At 46.2% G+C, this 27,758-nt stretch overlaps 1 protein-coding gene across 3 annotated transcripts in view; it reads right to left on the bottom strand.

The window, feature by feature from the left end:
- Positions 1-275: 275 nt before the first annotated feature.
- LRRK1 (leucine rich repeat kinase 1) overlaps positions 276-27,758 on the bottom strand; it is a 69,581-nt gene continuing 42,098 nt past the window's right edge. For all 3 annotated transcript variants that reach the window (XM_072982186.2, XM_072982187.2, XM_072982188.2), the window contains 17 exons: positions 27,031-27,151; positions 25,782-25,941; positions 23,949-24,225; positions 20,587-20,758; positions 20,072-20,235; positions 18,934-19,073; positions 18,070-18,319; positions 16,418-16,584; positions 15,675-15,872; positions 14,698-14,975; positions 13,725-13,919; positions 12,564-12,715; positions 11,017-11,134; positions 8,930-9,046; positions 7,160-8,004; positions 6,274-6,375; positions 276-4,823 (listed from right to left, as the gene is read on the bottom strand). In XM_072982186.2, the coding sequence (XP_072838287.2) occupies positions 4,646-4,823; positions 6,274-6,375; positions 7,160-8,004; positions 8,930-9,046; positions 11,017-11,134; positions 12,564-12,715; positions 13,725-13,919; positions 14,698-14,975; positions 15,675-15,872; positions 16,418-16,584; positions 18,070-18,319; positions 18,934-19,073; positions 20,072-20,235; positions 20,587-20,758; positions 23,949-24,225; positions 25,782-25,941; positions 27,031-27,151 (3,634 nt within the window). In that variant the 3' untranslated portion in view covers positions 276-4,645. The remainder of the gene's footprint in view (positions 4,824-6,273; positions 6,376-7,159; positions 8,005-8,929; positions 9,047-11,016; positions 11,135-12,563; positions 12,716-13,724; positions 13,920-14,697; positions 14,976-15,674; positions 15,873-16,417; positions 16,585-18,069; positions 18,320-18,933; positions 19,074-20,071; positions 20,236-20,586; positions 20,759-23,948; positions 24,226-25,781; positions 25,942-27,030; positions 27,152-27,758) is intronic.

The following is a 27,758-nucleotide window of genomic DNA, read 5'->3' as shown; positions in this document are numbered from 1 at the left end:
GAGAAGGTGTCACGACAGCCAGGAATTCATCGGCTGCCGATTGGAAGTGACAGGAACACCACTTAATCCAGGGACAATTCTATCTATTCTGAGACCTGTTTCTCTCTGGAAGGAGGTCGCTGGACAGCAACAGGGGCTGTGTTGTTATTCTACGCCAAGCATTCCCCTGATCAAGGATTATTCCAAATTTCAGTAACTTTCTCACACAGACTGGGGAATCAGATGATGATGATTCCTTAAAAAAAAAAAAGTACATGCTTGCAATAACAACACACTTTGAATATATATATTTATTTAATATATACACAACATTCACCAATGGCCTTATCCAAATGTCATAGAAACTCTCTCTTTGGTTATTGGCAGTTAAAAATAGCAAGGAACTGTTTTATGTAAATGGCCAGGGAGCTTCTCTAGATGTCAGTTGATGAGGAATGTGAAAAATACGGGTCCCACGTTGGGAAGACCACTAGGGAACACCACTGAAAATGGCAGCAATCTTAAGCACACCTTCCCACTTCAGTGTAATCAGACCTGCAACCCCCCCCCCCAATCACTGCAAAATGGCTTCTCTCATCTGTGTCAGTAACACTCAATGCTGGGGTGTGAGGGGATGTGAGGATGAAGCAACCACGTCTTGTGCGTCCGTAGGCAGCTGCTGTTTTCAGGCCCATGTAGATTGTCAAGGGGTGGCCTGCGAGCCCCCTTCGGTCCCCCTGCCTCCCCAAATTTTAAATGTTATTTGAATTGTTCAGATGGTCCCCCTATGGGAAGCGATGGCAAACCTTTTTGAGCCCGAGTGCCCAAACTGGGAGAAAAAACCAATGGGTTGTGGAAGGAGCAGAGGCAGAAGGGGGAATCCCAGGCATTCTCAATCCCCACCAGTGCCAGCTGCTCCGTATCCTGGCCCACCATCTGTTGGGGTACCAGCACCGTGGCTGCAGACCCCATCTCAGGTTTAGCTGCCAGGGGTAGCGATCCAGTGATTTATGGCTCTGCGCGCCAGCAGTGGCACATGTGCCACAGGTCCGCCATCGCTGCCCTAGGGCAGGCAAAAGGCAATTCTGTCATACAGGGCACGCAAGAGGACCCTTTCCAATTAAATAATAATAATAATTGAAGCCCAGCTTCAAGACCCATGAAGTTGTGTAAGGAATACACGCACTCCATTGTGCCTGGCTGCTGTAACACCTTTAGTGACATAGCGTAAAGGTTCCCCTTGACATTTAGTCCAGTCGTGTCCAACTCTAGGGCGTGGTGCTCATCCCATTTCCAAGCCATGGAGCTAGTGTTTGTCTGAAGACAGTTTCCGTGTTCACGTGGCCAGCGCTACTAGACACGGAACGCCATTTACCTTCCCATTGTGGTGGTACCTATTTATCTACTCACATTTTGCATGCTTTTGAACAGCTAGGTTGGCAGAAGCTGGGACAGGTGACGGGAGCTCACTCCGTCGCGTGGATTCGATCTTACGACGGCTGGTCTTCTGACCTTGCACCACAGAGGCTTCTGCGGTTTAACCCGCAGCACCACCACGTCCCACAACATAGTGACATAACTCTGTAGAAAAACTTAACCAGGTTACGGGTCCTATATCTGACTAAATAACTCATCCATGGACTGAGGACGGTGATATACAGTTTACACATTTTGGCGAAAACATTTTTTTCCCCTCAGAGCAGGGGAGAGAATGTGCTCCACCCCATGGAAGATGCCTCTCTTCAGAGCCTAACAGGAAAAAAAAATTCAACCACAAAGACATGATGAATTGATACCTCCTCAAGATAAGGCAACACAGAACTGGATTGGAATGCCGTTTCCCCCTGCTGAAAAATTCCTTCTATCCAAACGTCTTAGCGGATTCCAAAAATATAAACGGAAGTTTTTCTTTTGGTATTTGCGCTTCACCCTAGCCGGGCAATTCCGAAATAATCTTTAAAAGCTTTCTGGGAAATCCTCTCCTCCATAAAACCCTGAACTCCGGTTCCAGAAAAGCAATGTAAAGTAGCACTGAAATGGGTGCTAAAGACCTTTGATCCTAACTTAGCTTTGACTCCATTTTGATTGGGCCTATATGCTACAAAACTGTTGTTATTAGGTGCTGTTAAGTCACATCCAATTAATGGTGATTCTTACAGGGTTTTCAATGTATGCGAGATATTTAAGCAACAGTTTTAGCATTGCTTTCCCCTCTTCCCCCACTGAGTTTCAATGGCCAAGATGGGATTCGAACCCAGGTCTCCTCATTCCATCTACTGTACCACACTGGCTCTTGTCGGAAGCTTAAAACACAGTTATTCTGAAATCACTGGTTCTAGCTTCCAACGGCTCGAATGTGGAAAGGACCACATTCAAGATTATTTGCGATGTTTCCCTGAACATCACAGATAATAAAAAACCTTCCATTGAAGCCGCCATTTTGAAAGTCTGTTCACAAGTGGGTTCCTTGTGGTTGCCTGAATATGAGTGGTAATTCCCCTTTGGCTCTGAGGAAGGCCCTTTGATCAAACCAACTGAGCACATATCATAAAATAATGTACCAAAGTCAAGCCTTAGAGGAATTCTGTTGTACGCAATGCTCTGAGGAGTTGTCTTCTAGTGACTGAGATGGTTGCTTAGTAAACGAGTGTACTCAAGTAGCTTGCAGGATTAAGAGAGACACACAGTGGCTTCTGTGTCGCAACCATTATTGTTTGTTCTAGTCTCTCATTCTAGACCAGTGGTTCCCAACCTTGGGTGCCCAGATGTTCTTGGACTACAACTCCCAGAAATCTTGGGCCAGCACAGCTGGGAGTGAAGGCTTCTGGGAGTTTTTGTCCAAGAACATCCGAGGAGCCAAGGCTGAGAACCACCGTTCTAGATTTTCATATATGGGCTAGAATCCTGTTGTGCAGCTTATGTTGTGCATCATCCTCATCCACAGCAATTTTTTTAAGGAAATCAAACAATTCTGATTCATCCTGAGATCATGTTCTTAGTTGGATAATGAGGGAGGGGTGGGGAGTCTTTAATTTCCTAAAATCACTGATGCTGGTAAAGTCACCCTGCTGGTGGTGATTTTCAGAGATTAAAGACTTCCGGTAAGGGATTCCTCCAAAGGAGCCTCAGGACCTTCGGGGGGGGGCATGGCTGATGGCACCATTAGCCTTACACAGTATGAAAGCAACAAGATCTCAGCCATTATATAACTCTGTTCTAAGTGTTTAAAAGCTCCCTCATATAACCAAATTACAGTGGTGCCTCGCTTTACGATTGCCTCACATTACTACGAATCTGCTTTACAACGATCTTTTTGCGATCGTAATTGCGATCGCAAAACGATGGTCTAAATGGGGGAATTTCGCTTTGCGATAATCGGTTCCCTGTTTCGGGAACCGATTCTTCGCAAAACGATATTTTTTAACAGCTGATCGGCGGCTTCAAAATGGCCGGCGGCTTTCAAAATGCCCCCCCCGCTGTTTTCTAGAGAAGGATTCCTCACTATACAAGCAGTGAAAATGGCCACGTATGGAGGATCTTCACTGGACGGTGAGTTTTTACCCCACTGTAACACATCGAATGGGTTTCAATGCGTTTCAATGGGGTTTTTATTTTCGCTTAATGGCGATTTTCCTGGAACAGATTATCGTTGTTAAGCAAGTCACCACTGTATGAACGAAAACATGTCATTCCCCCCTTCCCAAGAGGTGAAACTTCTTTGCTAGAATTGCTGGCCAGAAGTCTCTTCATAGCAGTACAGCATAAGAGGCAGACCCCTCTGCCATTCTCAAGCCCATTTCTGGCTTGCCATTACACAAAGCACGGTTTGCCTCGTTAGAAACCACAGGGCTTGAGCAAGGGGTAGCACATGCCGCCTTGTGCTAGTGGTGTATTCCTGCAACCCCACGTGCAAAGGGGGCCACATCCACATGCAAAAAAGAGAGGCATGCTTCCAGTTCTCAAGATGCTAGTCCTTCCAAAGTCTGCTGCACTAAGAGGATTTATTTATTTATTTACAGATGACCTTCAGGGACAATCTGTACGTCTGCAGATAACTTCATATTCTGCGAAATCATGGTGTTGCTAATGGCAGATGCAGGAAGCAAAAAGAACACCAGTGAGAAGCACAGATTATCCCTGAAAGAATTTTGTTGAGAATGGATGTCATGAAAGCCCAGTTCATCCAAGCCACGCAGCCCTATAGATGCATCTTTCCACCGCCTTGTTCCTATTGATAGTTTTACTCAGAGCTGGCCTGTCGTACGTTCGCCCAATGCAAGGGCTTATTGCTACGGGATGCAGGACTACAGGGATGCAGCACATGAGATTTCTGGATCATCTGTGTTGGAAGACCACGTTAGCAAAACAAACCAGCATAACATGGACCTTGCAGAGGTGTCAGCGGCCAGAGGAAGGCAAGACCCATGCAAACATTTAGCCTCACGATGCAGATTGCCTTCTCTTGGACCAGCCCATGGCTAGAGAAGGGACACCCACTGCAATAGGGGGCAGCTTCTATCCCGGAATGTCTTTTTAGCAGCAACACGGAAGAGCAGAACCATCCGACTCTTCTTCAAAGATTCCAACCTGGACATTTTGTGCAGCACGAGAGAGTGTCAGTTTTCCACCACGGCCCATCCAGCTTTTTGTCTCTGTTTCGCCAACACTACCTCCTTTTTCGCATGCAGGCTTCCAGCCTCCCCAGTTCTTCGTAGGATTGGTAGAAAAGGTCAAAATCTTTGGCACCCCAGCTCCGCCAGACGGCCAGGCAGCATTCTGCGGCCTCTGTCTTGAAGCAACAGGCCACGGTGCCCCTGGCCAGGACGGCGGCATCCACCAGTGACCTGGGGAAAAAAGGAAACCATGTCTGGGACGGAGAGCCTCAAAACAAGAGACAAAGAAACTCTCTCTTTTTGGCACAGTGGACATTACAAGGAGATAATTACAATGGTGCCTCGCTAGACAGTTACCCCGCCTACCTGAGTGGGTTATTTTTTCCAATGGATGGATGTGCCTTACTGCTTTGAATCTGTTTTTGGAGTTGCTTTTGTTTACGGTACAGTGGTGCCTTGCTAGACAGTTAGCCCGCATGACAGTTTTTTCGCCAGACATTGACTTTTTGCGATCGCTATAGCGATTCGCAAAACAGTGATTCCTATGGGGGAATTTCGCTGGACAATGTTTGGCCCCTGCTTCGCAAACCGATTTTCACGAGGTGACAATTTTGACAGCTCCCTCCACACTCGCAAAACGGGTGTTTTCGGGACCTAAGCTTTGCAAGACAGCTATTTAAACAGCTGATCGGCGGTTCGCAAAGCGGCTTTCCTATGGCCGATCTTCGCTAGACAATGACAATTCTTCCCCATTGGAACACATTAAACAGGTTTCAATGCATTCCAATGGAGAAACACTAGACGATGATTTCGCTAAATGGCGATTTCAGTGGAATGGATTATCATTGTCTAGCGAGGCACCACTGTATTACTGTCATTCTGGAAAGTAAGTTTCCCATCTGGGGACCACAACAACTGCAGAAAGTATACGACTTAGGAACACTTGGAAGTACTGAAATAAGGCTATTTGAAAATGTACATCGCTCCTCTCTGTGATTAGCTAATTTGGAATGCATTATATCGGCTAACAAGAAGTAGTACAATATGCAAAATAAGAAAGCTTGGGTCAGCTAGCCTGATTTTTCCTACCTGTGGGATTTGCATCTCCTGGCACAGAGTCTAGATTGCCCAGGAGTAGAAACGTCATACTTTCTTGCATGGTGTAGACAGGAACTCCTAAATAGGTCAGTAGTTTGGGTATATGGCTGCAGAAACTGGGAAGTCTGATTCTTCACCATGCCTTCCTTATAGGGTCCCCTTCTAGCTCTGCAGTTCTTAAGATGATCATTATTACTATTTCTTCTCCTAATGGGCTGTGAAGTTCTGTTTTATTTTTGTCTTCTGCATGGATGTGATCACCTGTATCAGTGGGACTTCTCCTCCACTTGCTAGCAAGCAGTATGACTGATTGATTGGTTGATTTTATTATTATATTATTATTGTTCTTGTTGTTGCATTTATGCAAGGAGAGGGGAGGTGCGCATAGCTGAGGCAGACACAGCCCTGCTCTGTCAAAACCACTTTCACCCCAGTGGCGCTCATGAATGTTCAAGGAGAGCCTTTTCGTGAATGCTTGTTCTATCCTGACCAGAGATGGGAGGGTGAGAGTAAAATCAGGGTCCCAAAAAAAGGAATCAAAGTTGAGAACCATTGATGTTCGGCATCCGTCTTTCATCCTTACCCGTAAGAGGCCAGCTCTGCAGCCTTCAAGACAGCAATGACTCTTCCCCGCTGAGAATTGGCTTCTTTCTCCAAGCCGAGGACTATAATATCTCCGCCACGTCTAAAATGGGGAAACAAGCCAGTTGGCAGGGGAACTGATTGGGCAAACACATGCTTTCCAAACATTCCTTGGAGGAAGTGCCTTAACACGGCCAACATCATTAATTGTTGAAAAATAGGAAGAAGAACCAAATCAAGTACGGAGCTTCTAAAATGGCATTCAAAAGATATACTGTAAAGCGCCATCCGAGGAGTACATCTTCATCTAGGGCTCATAAAAATGAGTCGCCTCCTGTTTTCGTACGTTTAGCCAAGAAATGGACACGGGTTCAGGAGAGCCACCCAAAGTCTAACATGTTCAAGAAAGGAGTGTGCAGAAACAGACTTCTTGAACTGCGCAAGCCACGGATGGTCAGCACAAGTCACTAGAAATATTTGGTCGAAACGTGTTGGAAGGAGCGTTGGAAGGCTTTGGTGACCCCCCTCCCCCAAACAAAACCATGAATGGGAATCTAATTGGGTGAAGACCTTCTTCTCAAAAGCAGTCATGAAAGCGCAACAAATCAGGCTGCTCGTGTTTAACTAAGCAGCACCCCATTAGACTGGATTTTGTTAGAAGAAGCTCAGGAGATGAAGGCTGATACGTTTGCTTCCATGCTAAAAATCTATAAAGACGTAGGGACCTGATAAACCCTGTATGCAGTCCAGCATCTTCCTGGAGAACCATACTTTGCCTGCCTCTGCCCATTAAAATATTTACAGTCTGATGGAGGAGGAGGAGGAGAGCAGACCTTCAACCAACTTTCCAGTGGTGAAACTCCCTCGGGCCCTGATGTGAGACTTACCTGGGAATCCACAGGAGGTCCTTCACGGGGAGGATTCTCACAGCCTGGAGACCCCCAAGATCATCGCCAGCTGATACGGCACCACTTTCCGGTTTCTCGGAAAGAGGGTTCAGCTCTTGAAGTTTGTCAAGCTCCTCACAGTCTGTCGAGAAAGGCACACTGGAGAAACTGGTAGGGGAGTTGCACAGACTCAAGGAGGACCTCGTCATCTGGTTGGCAGATAAGGAGCACGAAGACACGGAACAGTAGTCGGTCACGGAGTCCTGGTGGTTTATTATCTGAATGCCCAGCTCTTGGCTTTTCAAGATGCTGACATCCAAAGAGGAGCTGGTTTCCGGAGTCAGGCTCCCGTCTGCAGCCAAGGCAGTGGGGATCAAGGGCGAGGCTTGCTGAATGGGGAACATGTCCCTCAAGGGACTGCGGTCCCCACAGAAGTAGCGTGCACAGAGCTGGTAGGTGGAGGTGTAATACATCACCAGGAAGTTGCTTGTATCGTCTAAACACCAGGCCACCTCCTCCCCGTTGCAGTCGGAGCTGCACACGATCGACACCACGGTGGAAGGGGGACTATAGGGCTCCAGCCGCCTGGTGATGTCCATGGCCGTGCAGTCAATGATGAGGATACCAGGGCCATTGCTGTACCAGACTTCGGCCCCGTGGTTGGCGATCTCCATTGCTCTCACGGGGTAAGGGTTTTGGCGCGGATCGTCATCACCAATCTGGAACTTAGTGCGATTGGCGGTATGGGAGCAGAGGTAAGAACAGCTGTCCTCGGGGACCCCCCGTGACTCTTTGAACACAGCAATAAGCCCATCGGATAAACCAGCCAACACTGTATAGGAGTTCTAAAGGCAGAAGAGAATTAAACATTTTTTTTCATAGAACCATAGAATAATTGAGTTGTAAGGGTCCTAGAAGGCCATGGAGTCCAACCCCTTGCTCAAGGCAGAAATCCAAGTCAAAGCAGATCAGACAGAGGGTGGTCCAATTTTCTCTAGAATGCCCCCCAGCGCTAGAGTGCTCCCAAGGCAGTTGGTTCCGTCATTGTACTGCTCTAACAGCTAAGAGGTTTTTCAAGATATTCAGCCTAAATTTGGTTTCCCGGAGTGCTCACCACCTCCCGAGGTCATTGGTTCCCTTGTCGTACTATGATACTTTTGCAGCCAGCTAGAAGTCTACTCAAACTTCCTGTAGTATTACTAGGTAAACTATCAAAATCTCACTCTCTTACATTTTGCTAGGGCAATTTCCGCTACTCTAATTAGACATACGGACATTCATTACGAGCTGTTCCCAGGGAACACCACTAAAGGTCCAACGAGGTTTCTCCTTGCACGATTTCCATGTTGGCTGCTGTTCCCATCGTATCAAAAGCTGCACAGAATGTAGATTACTTTCTTAGCCTAGCTCATTTAGCCAGCCCACAACTAAGTAATACGGCATTTATGGCTAATTACGGTTATTATGCAAGCAACGCATACGCACTGGAGGGAAGGAGTCACACAGAAATGGCCAGAAATCATAAAAGAGTAATTAATGGTCAGGTGGAGCATTTTCAAAGCCAGAGCTAATATATACCTATAAGGTATGGTTATTCCACTTTTTCCACATGTGAAACTAAGGGTGCTATTTCTGCTATTGCTACCGCAAGCTTGATAACATTCAAGTCATCTCAGCAGAGCTTTCTAAAACTAGTGGAAAGCAAATTAAAAAAAAATCTTTCCATAGATGTGCAAAGCATTCAGTCTGTCTGCAGTGAACTCTGCTTACCTTTTTCACAATAGGTACAGCAAGAAAACAAGTCACCACCGATGGTGTGTCTACACCTTTTTGAGGAACCTTCAGAGGACACATGCCTTGTAAACTGTAAACATAAATCTTCTGGTCCTGTACGAGAGAGAGAGAGAGAGAGAGAGAGAGAGAGAGAGAGAAGAAACTATATTTCTGTAATTACATTCATTCTGCCTTAAATGGAGGGAAATGAGCCGCAAGAAACACGGAGAACACATATATAAAGACTAGCAAAACTAGAGAACCATTTAGTGTGATGGCTTTCTTGACACACCGTGGGGTGTCCGAAGAAAAACAGTTCTTCAGACGCCCCAACATCTGGCTCTTGTCCACAAACCACTTAAAATGTTAACTCCCTATGGACTTAATAACCCACATTGTAGGGGAAATACCAGCGCAGAACAGCCATAAAAGAAACAGCAGTTCTGATTTTTCACGGTCTCCACAAACGGAAATATTTTTGTGATTCACCCCTCCCTTTGTTGGGGAGCGTCGAACCCACCGCTCTGTCTCTCGTTTCTGTGCCCACCCGGAGGTTAAGCGCTCAAAGGAAAGCCAGGCCGTGGGATTCAAGCCACACAGGGCTGGCCGCTCTGCATGCAGAAGCGAAGGCGAAGACTCAGTAGACTTGAGTTCAAATCCCCCTTTGGCCACTATGCTCACTGGGTCACGGTTGCTCAGGCTGACCTACCCCGAAGGATTTTGGGGATGATAAAAGGGGGAAGAGGAGGGCAGTTGGGTGCACTGCCTTGAGCTTATTGGAGGAAATACACCTCCTTTTAGGAAGAAGAGAAATGTACATTTACCACTGTACATAAACGGTGAGGAGGTGGAGAGAGTTGGTAGTTTTAAATTTCTGGGTACTTACATCTCAGAGGACCTCTCATGGACTATAAATGCCAACATGCTAATGAAGAAGGCACAGAAGAGGCTGAATTTCCTGAGAATGCTCGGCAAGTTAAATTTATCTCAGCATTTACTTCTGTCATACTATCATAGCACCATTGAGAGTGTCCTAACCTATGGCATTCTGGCATGGTTGGGAGTAGCTCTGTAGCGGACAAAAAAGCTCTACAGAGAACCATTAAAATTGCCCAGAATATCATCGGGCTCCAGCTACCAACCCTGGATGACATCTTCACATCCTGCTGTCTAAGGAAATCACATAGCATCCAGAGAGACTCTTCCCATCCTGCTTATAACTTTTTTGAACTGTTGCCGTCTGGCAGAAGATATAGAACAATTAAGACTCGGGCCACACGTTTTCTCAATAGTTTTTATCCCAGAGCTATAATTGCAATTAATAATGAGCTTAAAGACCACCAGTAGTGAATAATTAGTTGGACTGTGTTACCTGGCCTGCGGTGTAGATGTTTATATTTTTAGTGGGGGACTTTTAGTGGGTGGGGAGTGTTGGGGGAATGTTATGTGTGTGCATGTGTCTGGTCTCTGGGTGTCTGTGAATTTCGTTGTATGGGTATACTGTGTATATACTTACAATGACAATAAATTATTATTATTAAAAGCTGGATGTGAATGCAACAAATCATTCAATAGCAAGTGATGCTGCCAGCAAGGCTGTTGGCTTGCCCTCCGTCCTTCCTCCACCTCACAATGGCTCCCATTCCCTCTCCTGTCCCTCACTCCATGACCACACCCAACATCCATGGGTGGATCACCAAGCGCGAACACCTCCTCAGTGTTGCTCGTTACTCAGCCCTGGTGGGTGAGCAGCACTCCATCTTCTCTTCCTCCACAGGTACTGCTTGGGCTTTCCTCTGTCCGCCCCACCTCTAGCTGATGAACAAGAAGGGCCTACGTTGGCCACTCTCTCCAGCTTCCTGGCAGGGGCCTTCTGAGATGCAAACAACCCCCAAAGTGACTCCGTGTGCTGGGCAACCAACCGAAAAGATTCATTTCCCGTTTTACTTCTAAATTCTCCCAATTAACAGACCGATTCCACAGCATGCACCCAGTAAGCAGAAGTCGCATGAAGAGCCACGCGTGCCACTGAACAGAAGGAGGCCTCTTAGTTCCAACACATCAATGCTTTGCAGAAGAAATACCTCCGTGGCCGTCCATAGGGAGCTCTGGACTTTCATCTGGCAGCACAGCTTCATTCCGGGACAGCTCATCCTCGAAACTTCGACGAGTCCTTTCTCGGTATTCACGACCGTGTAATTTCTGCAATACGGAAAAGGGACTCCTTGAAACAGCTGCCCCAGGGGCAAACCAGCATCCCTGAGATGCAGAGGAGGAAAACGGCTAGCTTTTTGCACCGTCCCATTTTTCCTAAGGCCACAGGACCGACTGCCGTTGGTACCATGCAGTGGCACCTACATAGCTTCCTTCCGAATGACGCAAGGATAAAAAAACTCACCCAGTTTGGCAGCAGAAGGTGGGAAACATTCTTTAAGGAAGAGGAAAATGTAGCCTGCTCGAGATGGCTCTTTAGATGGTCAGACTAGAACAAGGGAGAGCCAGCTTCCTGCTCTGCTCAGGCTATATAAGGGCTATAAATACAGTATGACCACAGTACCTGTAAGGGATTTGTTCCAAGTTCCCCTACGGATGCCGAAAAACACAGAAGTATTGAACCTTACCACTAAAGAATTGATGCTTTTGAATTATGGTGCTGGAGGAGGCTCCTGAGACTCCCCTGGACTGCAAGGAGAACAAACCTATCCATTCTGAAGGAAATCAACCCTGAGTGCTCACTGGAAGGACAGATCCTGAAGCTGAGGCTCCAAGACTTTGGCCGTCTCATGAGAAGAGAAGACTCCCTGGAAAAGACCCTGATGTTGGGAAAGTGTGAAGGCAAGAGGAGAAGGGGATGGCAGAGGATGAGATGGTTGGACAGGGTCACCGAAGCGACCAACATGAATTTGACCCAATTCCAGGAGGCAGTGGAAGACAGGAGGGCCTGGCGTGCTCTGGTCCATGGGGTCACGAAGAGTCGGACATGACTTAACGACTAAACAACAACAACAATTGAACCTTATACATTGTATGTCTCCGGATCCCTCCAGTGGCCAGTTCTAGTAAATACACTCTGGAAGTACATATTCCTGGGCTTTTTGATCTAGTATTTTTCAGGCAGCGGATAAGCGAATCAGCGGATACAGAACCCATGTATCCTGTATAATCCTTCTCTTTCTATCTTTTAAAGCTCCTTTACTACATTCTTCTATCTACCTTCTCCTCAAGGCTGGCCAGTCAAAATCAACATCAAAAATAGGCAATCCAGGTTGGTGGTCCTTTCCCCCCCTGAATCAAATGTAACCCCCCTTGCCTCAGAAATGGGACCAAAATATCCTGTTCCACAGAGGTGGGACCCACAGGCTTCTCAAATGCTGTATCATCAAAGGTCACAGATTCAACAGAAGGACTTTAGACAGGGCTGGATTCAACTTCAGTGTTCAATTTGTAAAGTAAGAATGGCAGTAAAAGTAGAAGTTTGGAAAGGAATCCTTAGCTTTTGAGTATATAATGTAAGCGAACATTCCATATAACCATGGAGCATAAGGGATGTTGAGAAACATTGTTGAGGTTGTATCAAAAATGACAAAGGGGATTAAAAAAACAACAACAACACAAGCAGTGACATACAAACCTGGTGTCTTCCTTCCCATCCCAGAATATCACAGTGTACTCCTGCCCTTGAGACCCGAAGAAGGATGATTGTTTCCCACACGGTAGCAGGTACATGAAGGTAGCAAAAGTTGGGTCTTTCATCCGCCGTACCACGGAGGAAGCCAGAGGCCTCTGGGTGAGAGAGAGAAAGGAAAACGTGAGAAGGGCCCTATCCTGTTTTCTTTCAAACTTCCCTACAGATGAACTTCTTGACCAACGGCATCAAGAACCATCACCATTTTGGAACCACAGAAGCGTTTGTGGGTGGGGAGGAAGCACTTCTTTCTCTAGTACATTTGAAAGCAATAACAGGAATGTCGGCATGACCAAGCATCAGCTCAGAGCTTCTAAAAGTCTGGGTTTTCAGGTTTCTTGGCACATATATGTCTTAATTCTCTATTCTGGGAGTTCTGTCTGAGAGACAGCCACCTAAATGTGGCTCACCTGAGAGAAAAGGCCTCAACTAGAAGGCTGTGAGGGTGAGCTAGGCCTAGCTGCACTCAAGCTTCCTCTTCCTGCCCCAATGCTAGCTGGGAGACTTTCTTTCTGAACACGATACTTGTGTGGAGCTTGGCCTACCTAAGCCACAAAGGCCTTGCCGTTGAGGCCCTTCTCCCAGGTGAGCAACATGTAGGTGCCTGTAAAGCATGGGGTCACGAAGAGTCGGACACGACTAAACAACAACAAAGCATCTGCCTGTCAGCCACAAGTCCCAGAAGGGAGAACGAGGGGATCTGCAGTCCAAGAAATCTAAAAAACGCAACTCGAGTTCTAAACAAGCTTCTAGAAAGAATGCCTACGAGTCAGTCCACGAAGACAGCAGTGGTGTACCAAAATAAGCACAAAAGCAATGACATATCCCACATCACATACTATGGACATCGAGTCCCAAATAATGGACCCCAAGCTTCAAAGCTTCAGAGACAACAGGGTTCTTGAGCAACCGCTGTGGTCTTTACTCCAACTATATGGATAGGCTTCCCAGAAAGATCCGGTGGTGTCCACTGTCCAATATAGGACCCTAGCGTTGAAAAACTTTGAGGCTAAGCCCAAGGAGTTCTGCTGAATTTCTTCAAATCAGAACAAGACCCATAAGGAGGCCGTGTCCATGCTGAGTCCTGCCCCCCCAACTTCCTTGTACCTTCTCCGGCTTTGTGTCCCAACATTCCCTCATGAGGTCCTGCATTCGATGGAACTGCACCTCTTCCGGCTGACCCAGAACAGGCCGGATCCCTTTGGAAAGCTTCTTGGAGATCTGAAGCTGATGTTGTCCAAGCACCGGGCGCTGACCCGACATCAGCTCATAGAGGACCATTCCATAGGAAAACATGTCAACCTAAAGATAACCAGAGGAGGTTTCCATGTATGTTACAGATCTCACTTCTTCTACGTGTTGCCTTTTCTGCTTCCAGCGTTTGGAAACGCCCAAGAGCAGGCAAACCCAGTGAACCAATACGTCTTAAGAGGGAGATTCCAGAAAGACTGCAGAAGGGGCTTCTTAACCCCATTTAAAACGGAATCAAATCTAAATTGGAAATCAGAAACAATTTTATTCAAACCAAAATCAATTTTGCATCCTTCAGAGCAGACTTGCAAAAAGAGGGAATCACAACTCTTTTAAGGTACAGCAGTGGAAGACAGGAGGGTCTGGCGTGGGGTCATGAAGAGTCGGACGTAACTTAACGACTAAACAACAAAAAGATCCTTGTATCCTGTTCCATCCCCCTAGCTCCCCCTAGTGACCAGTTCTGATAACATCATCTTTAGAAATATATATTTCTAGGATTTTTCTTTTAATATTTTCAGATGGTGGATAAGTGAATCCGTGCATGCTGACTCTGCGGATAAGGAGGTCCTACTGTACTATATCAGTTGCTCAGTGTGAATAAATTCATACTGCTGCATTGCCAGAACAGAGCCAACCATTTGGCATCCACTGAATCACAATTTGAGGAGGGACCTTGTGTTATGAATTATCCTCCGGCTGAAACAGCAGGACTCTGAACTTAAGTGACAAAAATCATGGCTTGGGTTAATACCAAGAAAGACACAATCAGGGAGGCTTGCCCAAGGTCTGAATGCAAACCTCTGGAGGCAATGATGTTCAGAGTTACCTTTTCGTCATAGACGATGCGAGGCCGAATCTCTGGGGCTTGGTAGCCAGGCGTGCCTTCCACTCCCAGCGCTCCTTCGTGAAAGGACTGCCGAGAAATCCCGTAGTCTGACAACTTGATATTGATGCTCTCCTTCACATCTAGGGACCACACTAGGATATTGTCTGATTTGAGGTCACAGAAGATGATGCTCTTCTTATGGAGGTAAGCCAGCCCAGCTACTATCTGATAGGCCATCTTCAGGGTCAACATGGGTCCTAGCGGAACGAAAGACGCCCCTGTAGAAGGAGAGAATGGAGAAAATCCTAAATGGTTTGGGACCTCAATACCTGGCACATCGTCTTCTCCCACCCAGATCTACCCGAATCACCCGACACAGCCAGCAGGGACAGCTGAGGGGACTGACGCCGAGGGAGGCCCGGAAGGAAAAAAAACAAGAAATTGGGTCTTCTCGGTGGTGGCCCCTCGGCTGTGGAACACCCTCCCCACCGAAATTCGGCTGGCACCCTCGCTGGGCATTTTCAAAAGCCAGCTGAAAACTTGGCTATTCAAGCAGGCCTTCCCTTCAGTCAATTAAGTCATTCTTATTTCTCTTCTTTTATTCTTGCCATCTTGGGACTGTTTGCTTTAAGTTAATTGTTAAAATTGTAAATTTACGATATTATATTTTATATTGTTTTGTTTTTTAATGTAAACCTGTGTATATTTTAAATTGTTTTTATCTTTTATGTTGTGAGCCGCCCAGAGTAGACTATGGACAGCATATAAATACAATAAACAAACAAACAAACAAACAAACAAACAAATAAAATGGCATTTTAGTTTGGAAAAAGGTGCCCGGAGTGCCATCGTTTGGGGAAGGGAAAGGTGGCTGACACATCCTATAATTAAGAGCTCTCCTCCCACAAGAGACCGGTCAAGCTCCTTCCCATGGATCAATTCCATGAAATGGCAGGGAGAAGATCGCCGGAATTCACCTTTGGAGTTCTCCGAAAGCACTGTAGTGAGGCTCCCCAAAGGAGCCAGCTCTAAGGCGAAGCAGAGCGGGTGGATGCTAATCCCGATCAAGGAGACGATGCACGGATGCTGCAGGGAGTGGAGCATGCTGGCCTCCTGCCGGAACTCGGAGAAGTTCTTCATGGCATCCATGGCCCGCAAGTGCCTCAGCATCGTGTCTAGGCAGAGAAAACAATGCACTGCCCTGAGCCATTTAACGCCGCAGGATCCTGGCACGCCTACACACAAGACCGGCCCTGCTGGGCCAGATCAAAAGCCCATTCTGTCCAGCATCCTGTTTCTAATGGGGGCCAGCCAGAGGCTTCTGGGAAGCCCAACAGCAAAAGGTCAACGCTCGCCATTTTTGCAGCATGATGACAGACGAGGCTCGGGAGGTGGGTGGAGAGGATAAGAGCTCTCTCCTACCTCGTTTTATCCATCTCTCGCCCTACGTGGTCAAAGGCCAGCATAAAGCCAAGCGTTCTCTTTTTTTTAAAGAGGAGGGCTGGCTTCCACACAGACATCCCCTTCTCCCATCGTCCCATTCCCATGCACAAAATGAGCGCTACAGCTAGCTAAACTGTAAAAGTCAATTTTTAAGTTTCAAAATCTATTTAAACAGGAGCCTCCTGTACTCAAGTGTGGGAGTGTGCCTCCTTGTACACGTGGAGGGCAAAATTAAGAAGAGGGAAGGGTCTCCAACCTCAAATAAGGAGCACCATACCCGTCGCTGAACAAGCCGAGCTCTTGCATTTTTTTATGTGAAATCGCTTCACAGCCACCAGTTTTCCTTGATATTGTGCCTGATATATAACCGTTCCACTGCCCCCTTGTCCAAGGACATTGTTTTCATTTTCCGTGTATTCCAGTTTGCTGTTATCCAAAAATAATCTGCCGTGCAGGACAGGGAGGGGAAAAGAAAGAGAGAAAGAGAGGAGATTTATTTATAACGAACCAAGATGTACATGCTATGTTACATTACATGCAAGGGACTGGAGCGGGCAATGCCAGTCAAAAAGACATAAGGACTTTAAGATCCCTAATCTCTTTCTCCTGCATCTTCAAGAACCAACAGGACGTGTTGTCCACAATCATAACAGGGCTCTACTTGATGGCTAGTGCAAACTGGGTATGTTTAGCTTTCAGTAAAGAAGACTAAGGGAAGACATGACAGCACTTTTCAGATACTTGAAAGGCTGTCATACGGAGGAGGGGAAGGATCTGTTCTCGATCATCCCAGAGTGCAGGACACAAAACAATGGGCTCAAGCTACAAGAAGCCAGATTTAGGCTGAATATCAGGAAAAACATCTTAACTGTTAGAGGAGTACAGCAATGGAAATCATGACCTCAGGAAATGGAGAGTGCTCCAACGCTGGAGACATTCAAGAGAAAACTATACAGCCGTCTGTCAGATCTACTTGGAAGGGGTCTGTAAGGTCACTGATTCGGATTCTTGCTTTGAGCAGAAATCCAAATCAATGGGCTTTATAGGCCCCTTCCGACTCAATGATTCTATGGGTTCTACGAAATACCACCTGTTTCACATCTTATGAATGAACTCAAAGCCAAGGTGAACCATCAGCCATCTTACCTCATATCCCCCCTGACAGCACCATCACCACTTCAAACTGCAGAGATGGGTTTCATATTCCAATTCCCCTCCTACATAAAAACCATTCTTGACACCTACAAAACGATTGTTTTGGAGAGAAGATTCTTTCCAAATCTGCTCTGATTTGTGAATCAACAGCCTATAGCAGGGGTTTGGAATGTCTGGACCTCTGAAATTCCGCCAAATTATTTTGGCACAAAAAGAACACCAGCAAATGTTTGGTTTCGCCTCAGACAAGAGGTAGGGACCCCACATCTTGTTTTGCTCTCCACAACCCCGAAAAGGGGTTTCATGAAACTAAAAATGCGATTATTGACTACATCTCGTTTTGGTTTTTAGCTCAGCTTTTAGGGACCTGCCTCCCTTCTCTCCAGTTCGCTGGTTTCATGCACTCCATCTTCAAGTTATAGAAAGCCAGATTTCGACTGAATATCAAGAAAAACTTCCTAACTGTTAGAGCAGTACGACAATGGAACCAATGACCTCAAGAGGTGATGAGTGCTCCAACACTGGTGGAATTCAAGATAAACTTAAGACAACCACCTGGCAGATACCCTTTGACTTGTATTCCTGCATTGAGCAAGGGTTTGGTCTTGATGGCCTTATAGGGCCCTTCCTACTTCATTATTCTATGATCCATCCATCCATCCATCCATCCATCCATCCATCCATCCATCCATCCATCCATCCATCCATCCATCCATCCATCCATCCATCCATCCATCCATCCATCCATCCATCCATCGTAGACATTACTATTACCTGGCTGGAAAATCGGTCATGAATAGCTCAGGAACCAGCTCCTGTAAAGGCACAGGTATGTCAGGGTGGTGAGCACAAGTGATACTGTCCAGCTCAATAGCAGTGAGGACGCAATCCTCCAGGTTGAAGTACTGAAGGTCTTCTGTTTTCTGGCCATCTTTCCCTTTCTGCATTTTTGGGGTTGAGCAGACCGGGCAAGGGACGTACTGCTCCATCAATAGAGTACCGTCGCTCTCGGTGGCTGTGAGCGCTGTGGAGGGATCGAGGAAAGTGGTACAAACTTCAAAAGACACAGTCTCTGTCCAAACTGCAAAAAAATGTGCCCCTGCACCAGCCATTTTACTGCATCCAGGTACAAAACTAGGAAAGAGGTGTGCTTTTACTCTATGGGCTGGATCTGGCTGCGGAGACAGAGGCTGGGAGTTTGATTCCCCCACTGGGCCTCCAGAGAGAAGAGCCAGCCTATGTGGCCTTGGGCCAGCTGCACAGCCCTAGGGCTCCCCCTAGAGGAAGGGAAGGGTCAACCACTTCTGAGAATGCTCTAGCTGGAAAACTCTGAAAAGAGTTGCCATAAGTCAGAACTGACTTGATGGCACACGACTTGAGGGTCTTTATAGGCCCCTTCCAACTCCCATTGTTCTATGATTTTATTCTAGAACCTCACCCAGCATCAGCATCATCCACACACTGAAACCCATTTTGAAACCAAGGGGATCCACACATGCCTACTGCTAGACCTACTGCTTGAAGGAGAAGCCCTAAGGATTGGAGGGGCCGCAATCCTCAGGGACACCTAAAGTAACTTCTCGGGTCCTGGCCAATACATCCTTACCATAAGCAGAAATCAGCAGGAACTGCTCTTACCAGGAAACCACTGATCAATCAGAGAATTGACGTGGTCGGTGATAAATGCCATGGCTGAAAAATCCCTCACGTCTGACTGGCAGATAATTTTAATGCCACCACTTTTCTTCTTCTTCCAGTTGACGTCGGAAGACTCTACGCTGCAAAGTAAAAACCCCAAAAGGATTACCTCTGAAAAGCTGATGGGAAGAGTTTCATTTTTTTTGTTTAGCAGCCGTCCCCCGCCCATCTTTCTGTTGAACTTTAGCTGCTTGGAATCTTACACTCCTACCATTCACTCTTCTACGAGCTGCTCTGCATGTCATGCTACACCATGCGTGAAGAACTTCCTTCAGAGTGCATGAACTCCTAGATAGCTCAGCGATTGAGATACCTGGCTCTAGAGCCAGAGGCTGGGAGTTCAATTCCCCACTGGGCCTCCTTGACAGGGGCTGAGCAAAATAATCCATAGGGTCCCTTCCAGCTCTGCAGTTCTAAGATGATTATTATCATTATTATTTCAGGGGTTGGGTGGAGTGAAAGACAAATAGGTGGGGCCACATAAATTGGCACTTTTCCCCCTTAAAAGTGCCAATTTACAGCTAGCAACAAAGCTTTTGTTGAAGAATTTAAACCTTTTACAAAGCAGTGGAAAGGGTTATACAAAAGCTGAGAAGCCATCAAACAATGGTATCAAGGGGGAAGCGGGCATTGTTCCTTTGGTGAAGCCCCCAAAGCCTGGAGTTGTCCCCATCAAGTCTACTAGCAATTCTCTACCCCTTTTCTGTTTCTGTTCATGAGATTTTCTTGGCAAAAATATTGGAGTGGCTTGTCAGTTCCAGCTCCAAGTGGATGGTGTTTAGTCCGAACTCTCCACCATGACCTTTCCGTCTTGGGTGACCCTGCAAGGCATAGCCCATAGCTTCTCTGAATTACTCAAGCCCCTTTGCCACGACGAGGCAGCAATCCATGAAGGGATTGCTGAATACAGGAGGGCCTGGCATGTTCTGGTCCATGGGGTCACGAAGAGTCGGACAGGACTTAATGACTAAACAACAACACCCCCTTTCTGCTTCTGGTTTTCCACAGCCATTGCGGCAGTTGAAGAAAGAACAGGTTGTGTTCCTTCCATCCATCCCTACTGGGCCTCAACCGTTACCTCAGGTAGCCTCCATCGAAGGTGACAAACAAGCCTTCTTGCCAATAAACGGTGTGGTTTCTTTTAACCCGGAACGTGCTGCATCGGTTCCGCTGCGTACCCGTGAAGCTGTAGATGACGGCTCGTCGGTTCCTGCTCTTGGCATTCTTCTTGTTTTCAAAGAACTGGAATTGAGGGGGAGAACAGGCGGATGAGACGAACGCAAGATGACAAAAGACCTAACTTGTCCAATATTCCGCTCACACGGCGAGACACCAGACGCAGAAACTTTCATTTGAGGTTTGCTAGTTAAGACTGTGAACCCCTCAACCTGCTATGGTGGCCGATCCAGGGTTTTGAAAACCATCCCGATTTGGTGAGGAGAGATTTCTTTACCCTCTTGATATAATTTTTAAGCCTCCCGTTGTTGTCTTCTGGGAAATTGAAACCGCAATCACTTCCTCTTTCTTTTCTTTGCAGTGATGTGCGCAAAAGCTGGAGATCTAACATGCAAAATGGGTTAATTTGTAACTTACCTGGACGTCCATTTCTGCCAGACTGATGAGCATCCGGGCTATAAATCGTTGCCAAAAGCCAACGGGGACGAAGCTCATCTTGAATACCCTCTGGATGGTGTTTGTCGTCTGGTGGCGTAAGTCATGGATGTCAAGAGCTGGCTTGGCGGGAAGCAAATGGGGCAGAAGGTAGCTGTAAGAGAATCAGATGTTCAGATCATGGCTTCCCAAATCATCCAAAGCCACAGAAATGCCTTGGAAACCTGACCAACCAGCTTGGTTTCATTGTCAGTGGTATATCCCCAAATCATATACATAGTAGAAGCTTTGCAGAAAGATGGGAGGTTTAAAATGCCTTTAAAAATGGGAGAGAGAAAAAGGAACGCACAAAGAAAAAGGCGCACAAAGAATAGACCCAGCTCAAAAGCTCCTCTGTTACACAAGGTTTGGAGTGTAAAATAACAACACTGGTGTGCATAACAAAACCCAAAACAAACCCCCCTCTACCCCACCCCCAAAGAATTACAAACAGATGTTGCCAGATTTCTTGATTTCCTTTAAGTCCAGAAACATCTCAAGAATACCTTCCAGGCAAAAATATGTTGGAAGATGACGTCCTAATGACCATAAAGGGATTTCACCGGATCCTTGCCACTGTGTGTGCTGTTTACCAACTGGAGCTGAATGTCTACTCCATATGGGAGCCTGGCAGAAGATGAGCAAGCCACTGTCCTCAGAAAACCCTTGAGACTTTGAATCTCAGATACCATCTTTAATATAAAACACTCTGAAAGTAATAGGTCTTTGTGATGAATACTCCTTTTTTAAAAAACCAAGGTTCTGGATCCCGCAAGGAGAAGGAGAGCCAGCCAGATGCTAAGAGGAAAATCACTCACTGAAAAACAGAATCTGAACCTTGCTGGCCTTCAAATTACCCTTTCTGTTGGAATTTTACTTACAACCTCGCATGCTGTTTGTAATTTGAATGAGTGGGAGGGACTTTCCTGGGCTAGGGTGATTGTCTATCAACCTAGCATCAACTAATTGTTTGATTCAAAGAGAGCCCTGCCTCTCTGCTGAGTGCTCTGTCCTTCTCTTTCATTTGTTGGTGAAACTTGTTTTGTTGATGTTGATCTGTTTGGTTGGTTGCAAGTATGTGTGCAGTAAAGAAAGTGTTAAGTCTGTAATTTAAAGAAACTGTAAGTAAGGAAACCTTTTTTATTCTTTCTTCTGCAAATGTCTTAAAAGTAAGTTACTGAGAGTTTAAGTGCCAGTTAATGAGAAAGGGGGAACTTAAAACATACTGTATTTTTTCATCTATAAGACCATACATTTGTCTAAAATCTTTAGACTAAAAATTGAGGGCTGTCTTATACATGGGGCGTCTTATATACAGAAAAATACGGTATTCTCTGTGGATCTCTGTATTTCTACTAAGCAGAAACTGTCCAGCTTAAGCAGAAATTCAACATTATGCAACATGTTCTGGTTTCCTGATGCCAGACTCTGAAAAGCAGGGGTTATCCATTGGCAACTCCACTGTCTATGTTATGCAACTGCTGCTACAAAGTTGACACTCTTACAGAGTGGGTTGGATGGGGTTATATAAGTCAGGGGTGCAGTCTTCTGATTTGTACAGAGGAAGTCCCAGACTGGCATCGCTTGCTAAAAAGATCAGGTAGAAGGTGACAGGAGAGACCATTTGGTTACCATCCAAGGGAGCATCTTTAGAGAAGAAAAAGCTGGTCTAACATGGGTAACTCACCATCCAGCTTTAGACATCAGAATTCACATACTGTAGGCTACAGTTGAACCCTGTCCCCTTCATCTCAAAAATGTTAACCCACCCACTCCAAATGGTCAATTTAGAGGCAACAATTCAGTTTTCCCTAAAGCATTGGTTCCCAGCCTTGGGTCCCCAGATGTTTTTGAACTGCAACTCCCAGAAATCCTGGCCAGCACAGCAAGTAGCAAAGGATTCTGGGAGTTTTAGTCCAAGAACATCTGGGGACCAAAGTCTGGGAACCACTGCTCTAGGACAATTCTAGGAGATATCACATCAAATCCTTTTGAGGATCGCCGAGTTTGAGCTCCCTCCTCCTTGGCAGAAACAACTGCCAGGGTCTAAACTGTGGCAGCCAAAATTGTTATATTCTTTTCAAGCACTTCTGACAGCCCAGTGAAATTTATTTGTTTGAAGTCAGGGTGGAAAGAAGCCTTCAGGAGACCAAAGGGGGAAAAATCTTAGCAAATAGAACCTGCTCCAATATATACAGAATGAGCAAATGCAGCTGCAGGTCAGGATAAAATGATCCAAAATCTGTAATAAAACTACACATTTCATATACCAACATCAGACAAGCAAATAACTCATTGCGAAGGTGCACATAATTTGAAACATGTTGTGCTTAGATGTGTGTATCTGTGTGCATACCTGGGAGGGGTGTGTGTCTGTGATTAACCTGAAGGCTGCAGAGACAAGAGAGCGAGGTGTACGTAAGACTGCTCCCCACCCCTTTCTGCCATCAACCATGAACAAGAATAGCTTGGACACGGAGGAAATGTCTTCTTTGACATGATGGGAAGAGGGTTAAATCTAACACTGGAGGTCTCAGGATGAAACCCTTCCCCACTTCATGGCTGCTGTTTGCCTTAGCAAAGAGATTTTCTGATGCACTTTTAGAAAGTTGCTTTTTATACTCAAGAAGGAGGGTTGAAGAGATAAATCTCAACACGCATTGGAAAGCAAAGAAGAAATGATTTTTTAAAAAAAAATATATAGGGTTTAAGGGTCTTGCTATACATTATGTGCAAGTGAACCTAATGGTGGCCAACACCATCCAATGGAATGGCGAGGGAGGATAATGAAATGCTCCCTTCCCATGACATCTCCAGACAAAGCTGCTTCCATTACATGTAGAGATGGGAATGAACTGGGTCCCCAGATGTTCATGGAGTGCAATTCCCAAAAAATCCTGGCCAGTACAGCTATTGCCAAAGGCTTCTGGACGTTTTAGTCCAAGAACATCTGGAGACCCAAGGTTGGGAACCACCGCCCTCGGCCAGTAGTTCTCAAACTGGGGTCCCCAGGTGTTCTTGGACTACAACTCCCAGAAATCCTGGCCAGCATTGAGTGATGAAGGCTTCTGGGAGTTCCAGTCCAGGAACATCTGGGGACCTCAGTTCGAGAACCACTCCTCTAGGCTATGGCACATGATCGCTCATACAACCTGCAGGACACAGGTTTAGATACATAAAATTTGGAGTTTGCAGCCTCTCTATAAATAACGGAAGGCGAAGCAAAGGGCTTTCTCCCCAGCCTCATAGACCCTGTTTTCCCCTGCCCAGATCAGCCCCACTTCTGTTGACAATTACCAGTGTACCTGTTGTTGGCCACCGGCAGGGCTATTTCAAACTTGGCAAGGAATTGAAAATATTGTTCCTCTGTCTGCTGGGTGAACCCTGTCCCAACCAGCAGCATCCGGAGGTCCTCAGCCTTGATCACGCCGTTCTTCGCCACCGACTTTGAGCTTTTGATGTTGAAGATTCTCTGCAGACACTCCGACAACCAAACGGGGTCGAGGAAGTAGAGGTTTCTTAGGCCGTGGCTCGTATCTGGGAAGTGCAGCAGAGTGCCGGTCTCTATCAGGAAACCGATGGCTGTCAAAAAACAAACGCACCGGGGTCAAGTCAGAGGTGCAATGGCCTGATGTGGGATGATGTGGAGAAGGAGAATGTAATTCAGAAGAGGCTAGGCTGCTTTCCAGATACCCACAAACCATGAAATCGTGTCCCACATGAAACCTGCTAGTTTTTGAGGGACCGCAAGGTTTTATTTGGTTATTTATGGTTATCACGATTAAGATATTTAGGGTTGCCAGGTTGTGGCACTGTGACTGATGTTCAAACTTCCCCCAAAAAATCCCCTGGTATAATGGGACCTGGATGTAGGGCTTTTCCCCTCCACTTCTTCTCAACCATCCTTTCCTACCGAGACCCACACTGGCAAGCAGGATTTCAGGGGAGGAAGTGAAAGGAACGAAAAACCTATTCAAAGGATCAGAGAAGAGAGGTAGAAGATGCAAAATGTAATGCACACTAACATCTGGAGGTTGAGATCCAGGCATATGACTATGTCATTGGCAGGAATGTTCAAAATACCTCATGCCAATCACTTCATGAGTCCTTATGGCAAGTCTTTTTAAGGAGAAAAGCAGGATAAATTTTAGTTAGTTAGTTAGTTAGTTGGTTGGTTGGTTGGTTGGTTGGTTGGTTGGTTGGTTGGTTGGTTGGTTGGTTGGTTGGTTGGTTGGTTGGTTGGTTGGTTGGTTGGTTGGTTGGTTGGTTGGTTGGTTGGTTGGTTGGTTGGTTGGTTGGTTGGTTGGTTCGTTCGTTCGTTGGTTCGTTCATTCGTTCGTCTGTCATATTTTATTAGATTTATACCCCGCCCATCTAGACAAATAGTCTACTCAGGGCGGGAGAATAAAGAATACTTTAGTATTTTAAATAAATAAAGCATTTAAGTACCCTCCCAAAAACAGGTACTCCAGTTTAAAAAATTAACAACAAGATGAGAAGCAGGTACAGACAGAAACACAGGAAGTTATAACATTAACACACAACTATACAAGCTATGGTTATAACACCATTACATTGAAGGGCACTTAAAATCACGTCAACTTAAAAAGACAACTGCAGAGCACCAACAACCCCATTTTCAAGAGTCAGCCGGTTGGCCAAAGCTTCCCTGGATAAAAAGGCATTTGCCCACTTAGGGGGAAGAATAGGGGCCACCCTTAGCTTCCCTTAGGAAAGAGTTCTTCAGCTTGGATGTGGCTGCTCAGGTGGTTTTCTCTCGCATATCTAGCAAATATGCCTTGGAAGGTGACGGGGTTAAGAGAAGAGGTCCTCTCATAGGTCTTGAAGCCAGGGCAGATTCATGCAGGAGAACAGAGTCCTTCAGATAGCCCGGCCCCAAGTCACATCAGTTGGCATTCCTTCTTCCCCGTCCTTTTCCTCTCTACCTGTGAGATGGTGGCTAGTTTGGTCTTTGAAGCAGGAGGTTCTTGAGTAACAGCTGGCCCACACACCCACTGTGCTGCATGAGTTCCTGACATTAGGAAAGGCTCAGTACTGCCAGAAAGCCTACGGACACCCCTCTCCCAAGGATACCAGACGTACTGCCTTCTGAGAAGTTACGACATATGGAGGCATACCAGACTGCAGGTCTTCGTAGTCCTTGATGTCATTGCCTGGAGTTCTCTCTATGATCTGCTCTATCTCGCTGTCTGTCAGATACTGGACGTCGTCATTCTGACTTCTTCTCTGTTGCTCAGCTATGATGGAGGCTTGGAGGCTCAAGTAACTTCTTGGTATCTGTTAAGTGACACTAAAAATCAGTGGGTTCATCAGAAGCAGTGGCTCTCTCCACGTTTCTACATCATAGGGGTAATACTGTGGTTGTTGAGAACAAAGAAGGACTTGGATCAGAGTCTGGAAAAGTTACTTTTTTGGGATGTGACTCTCAGAATTCACGAACTGCAGTGGGATCATGCTGACCGGAGAAGTGTGGGAGCTATGAGGCAAAAAAAGTAACTTCTCCAAGCGCTTAACATGATAGAAGTTTAAATAAGCATGGATGGCTTGCAGAAGACAGAACAGAGAAATCTGTCTCTGGAGTTACGATAATGGAGTATCTCCCCCCCAGATTTCCCACCAGCACGGTCCCTTGCTTAACTCTCCAAAACCTGGAATTCTGGGACCTGTAGTTTTAAAAGATTAATTTCCAAAGCTGTGCAATGGGATTGCTGGGTATTTTACACGATGGATGCCAGCACTGTACCTTTGAATAGTGGACATTCAGATAAAAGGAAAAGACCATTGTATATTCTGTCTGTGTAATCCTTCGCCGCCGCCCCCCCCAAAAAAACCATCTAACGAGATAGCCATCGCTATCTACTTCAAAGTGAGGTCACAGTATGATAGCATCCCAAACAGCTTGGCATCATAGAAACAGAACTGAGATGGTTTCTAACTAGGTGGATGAAAAGGGTCAAAACTGGAGAAGCTGATCACCATTCATTTGCTCCCCAAATTCAATCAAAACCTTTCCTATGTCAGATTACAGAAGAAACACACCCATCAAACACATCCACGGATGCATCCTGTATAGCAGTGGTCCTCAACCTTGGGCCTCCAGATGTTCTTGGACTTCAACTCCTGGAAATCCTGGCTAGCAAAAGTGGTGGTGAAGGCTTCTGGGAGTTGTAGTCCAAGAACATCTGGAGGCCCAAGGTTGGGGACCACTGCTGTACAGGACACAGGGGGATGCCCCACCCCAACATCCTCATGTTCGCACATACAGGCTGGGGGGGGGGATCGTTACTTCTGAACAGACCCTGTGTATTTTCTAAGAGCTGCAAAATACATCAGCCAAGGGGAAAGCTTCCCACCAAAGATACGCACCAATCTCCCAACAAGCCTCTGGGGGCCAATGGAACTTCCTGCATCTTTCACATTAGAAGCAACATGGTAAATCAGCTGCCGCAGCCCGTCCAAACCTTCTAGGGTTTTACACGAGAGTTCGCTGCAATGGAATCAGAGAGAGAGAGAGAGAGAGAAAGAGACCTTTCTTAATGTTCAGCAGAAGAGCTGTTTCTTTGGGTTGGCATCTTGATTGTTAAATCACCCTGAATCCCCCAGCAGCTCCTCCTGGCCCCTATGTACAGAGGAATCTGTGTGTGACTTGTCCTTCCTCATCCATACACGAGGAAGAGATACCTCCAACATGCCTACGCTCAACGGGTGTAAAATGTAGCATTGAGGACGCTGGTGGGCTCCTGCACAAAAGGATTCTTTTATACTTGATGGCAAGGCCTGCATTAGTCACCGTTTTTTTTTTTTTTTTCCTAGTCATAAGAGAAAGTGTTTGTATTTTAGAGCAGGACTGTAAATTCGTAACTGTCTCATCCTTGAGTAGGAGTGCTAGGAACCACAAAATGAATAAAAAATTCTACTCTAAAGCCTCAACAACTAAGGTGCAGGATAATCCCATACCAGCTCTGTTTGTGCGCAGCCATCTGAGGAGAGGCTTCTGGATTCAGAACTTTGGGGAAACTATCAAGTTTCTCCTGGTTTCGGTTGCCTGCTACGTAGAAGGGGCCTTCTTCATGGTTTAGCCACAAAGCCTGGTT

This window comes from Pogona vitticeps, chromosome 12 (genome assembly GCF_051106095.1).
Source record: "Pogona vitticeps strain Pit_001003342236 chromosome 12, PviZW2.1, whole genome shotgun sequence".
Lineage (NCBI taxonomy): Eukaryota > Metazoa > Chordata > Lepidosauria > Squamata > Agamidae > Pogona > Pogona vitticeps.
This window is presented reverse-complemented; position numbering and strand designations above follow the sequence as displayed.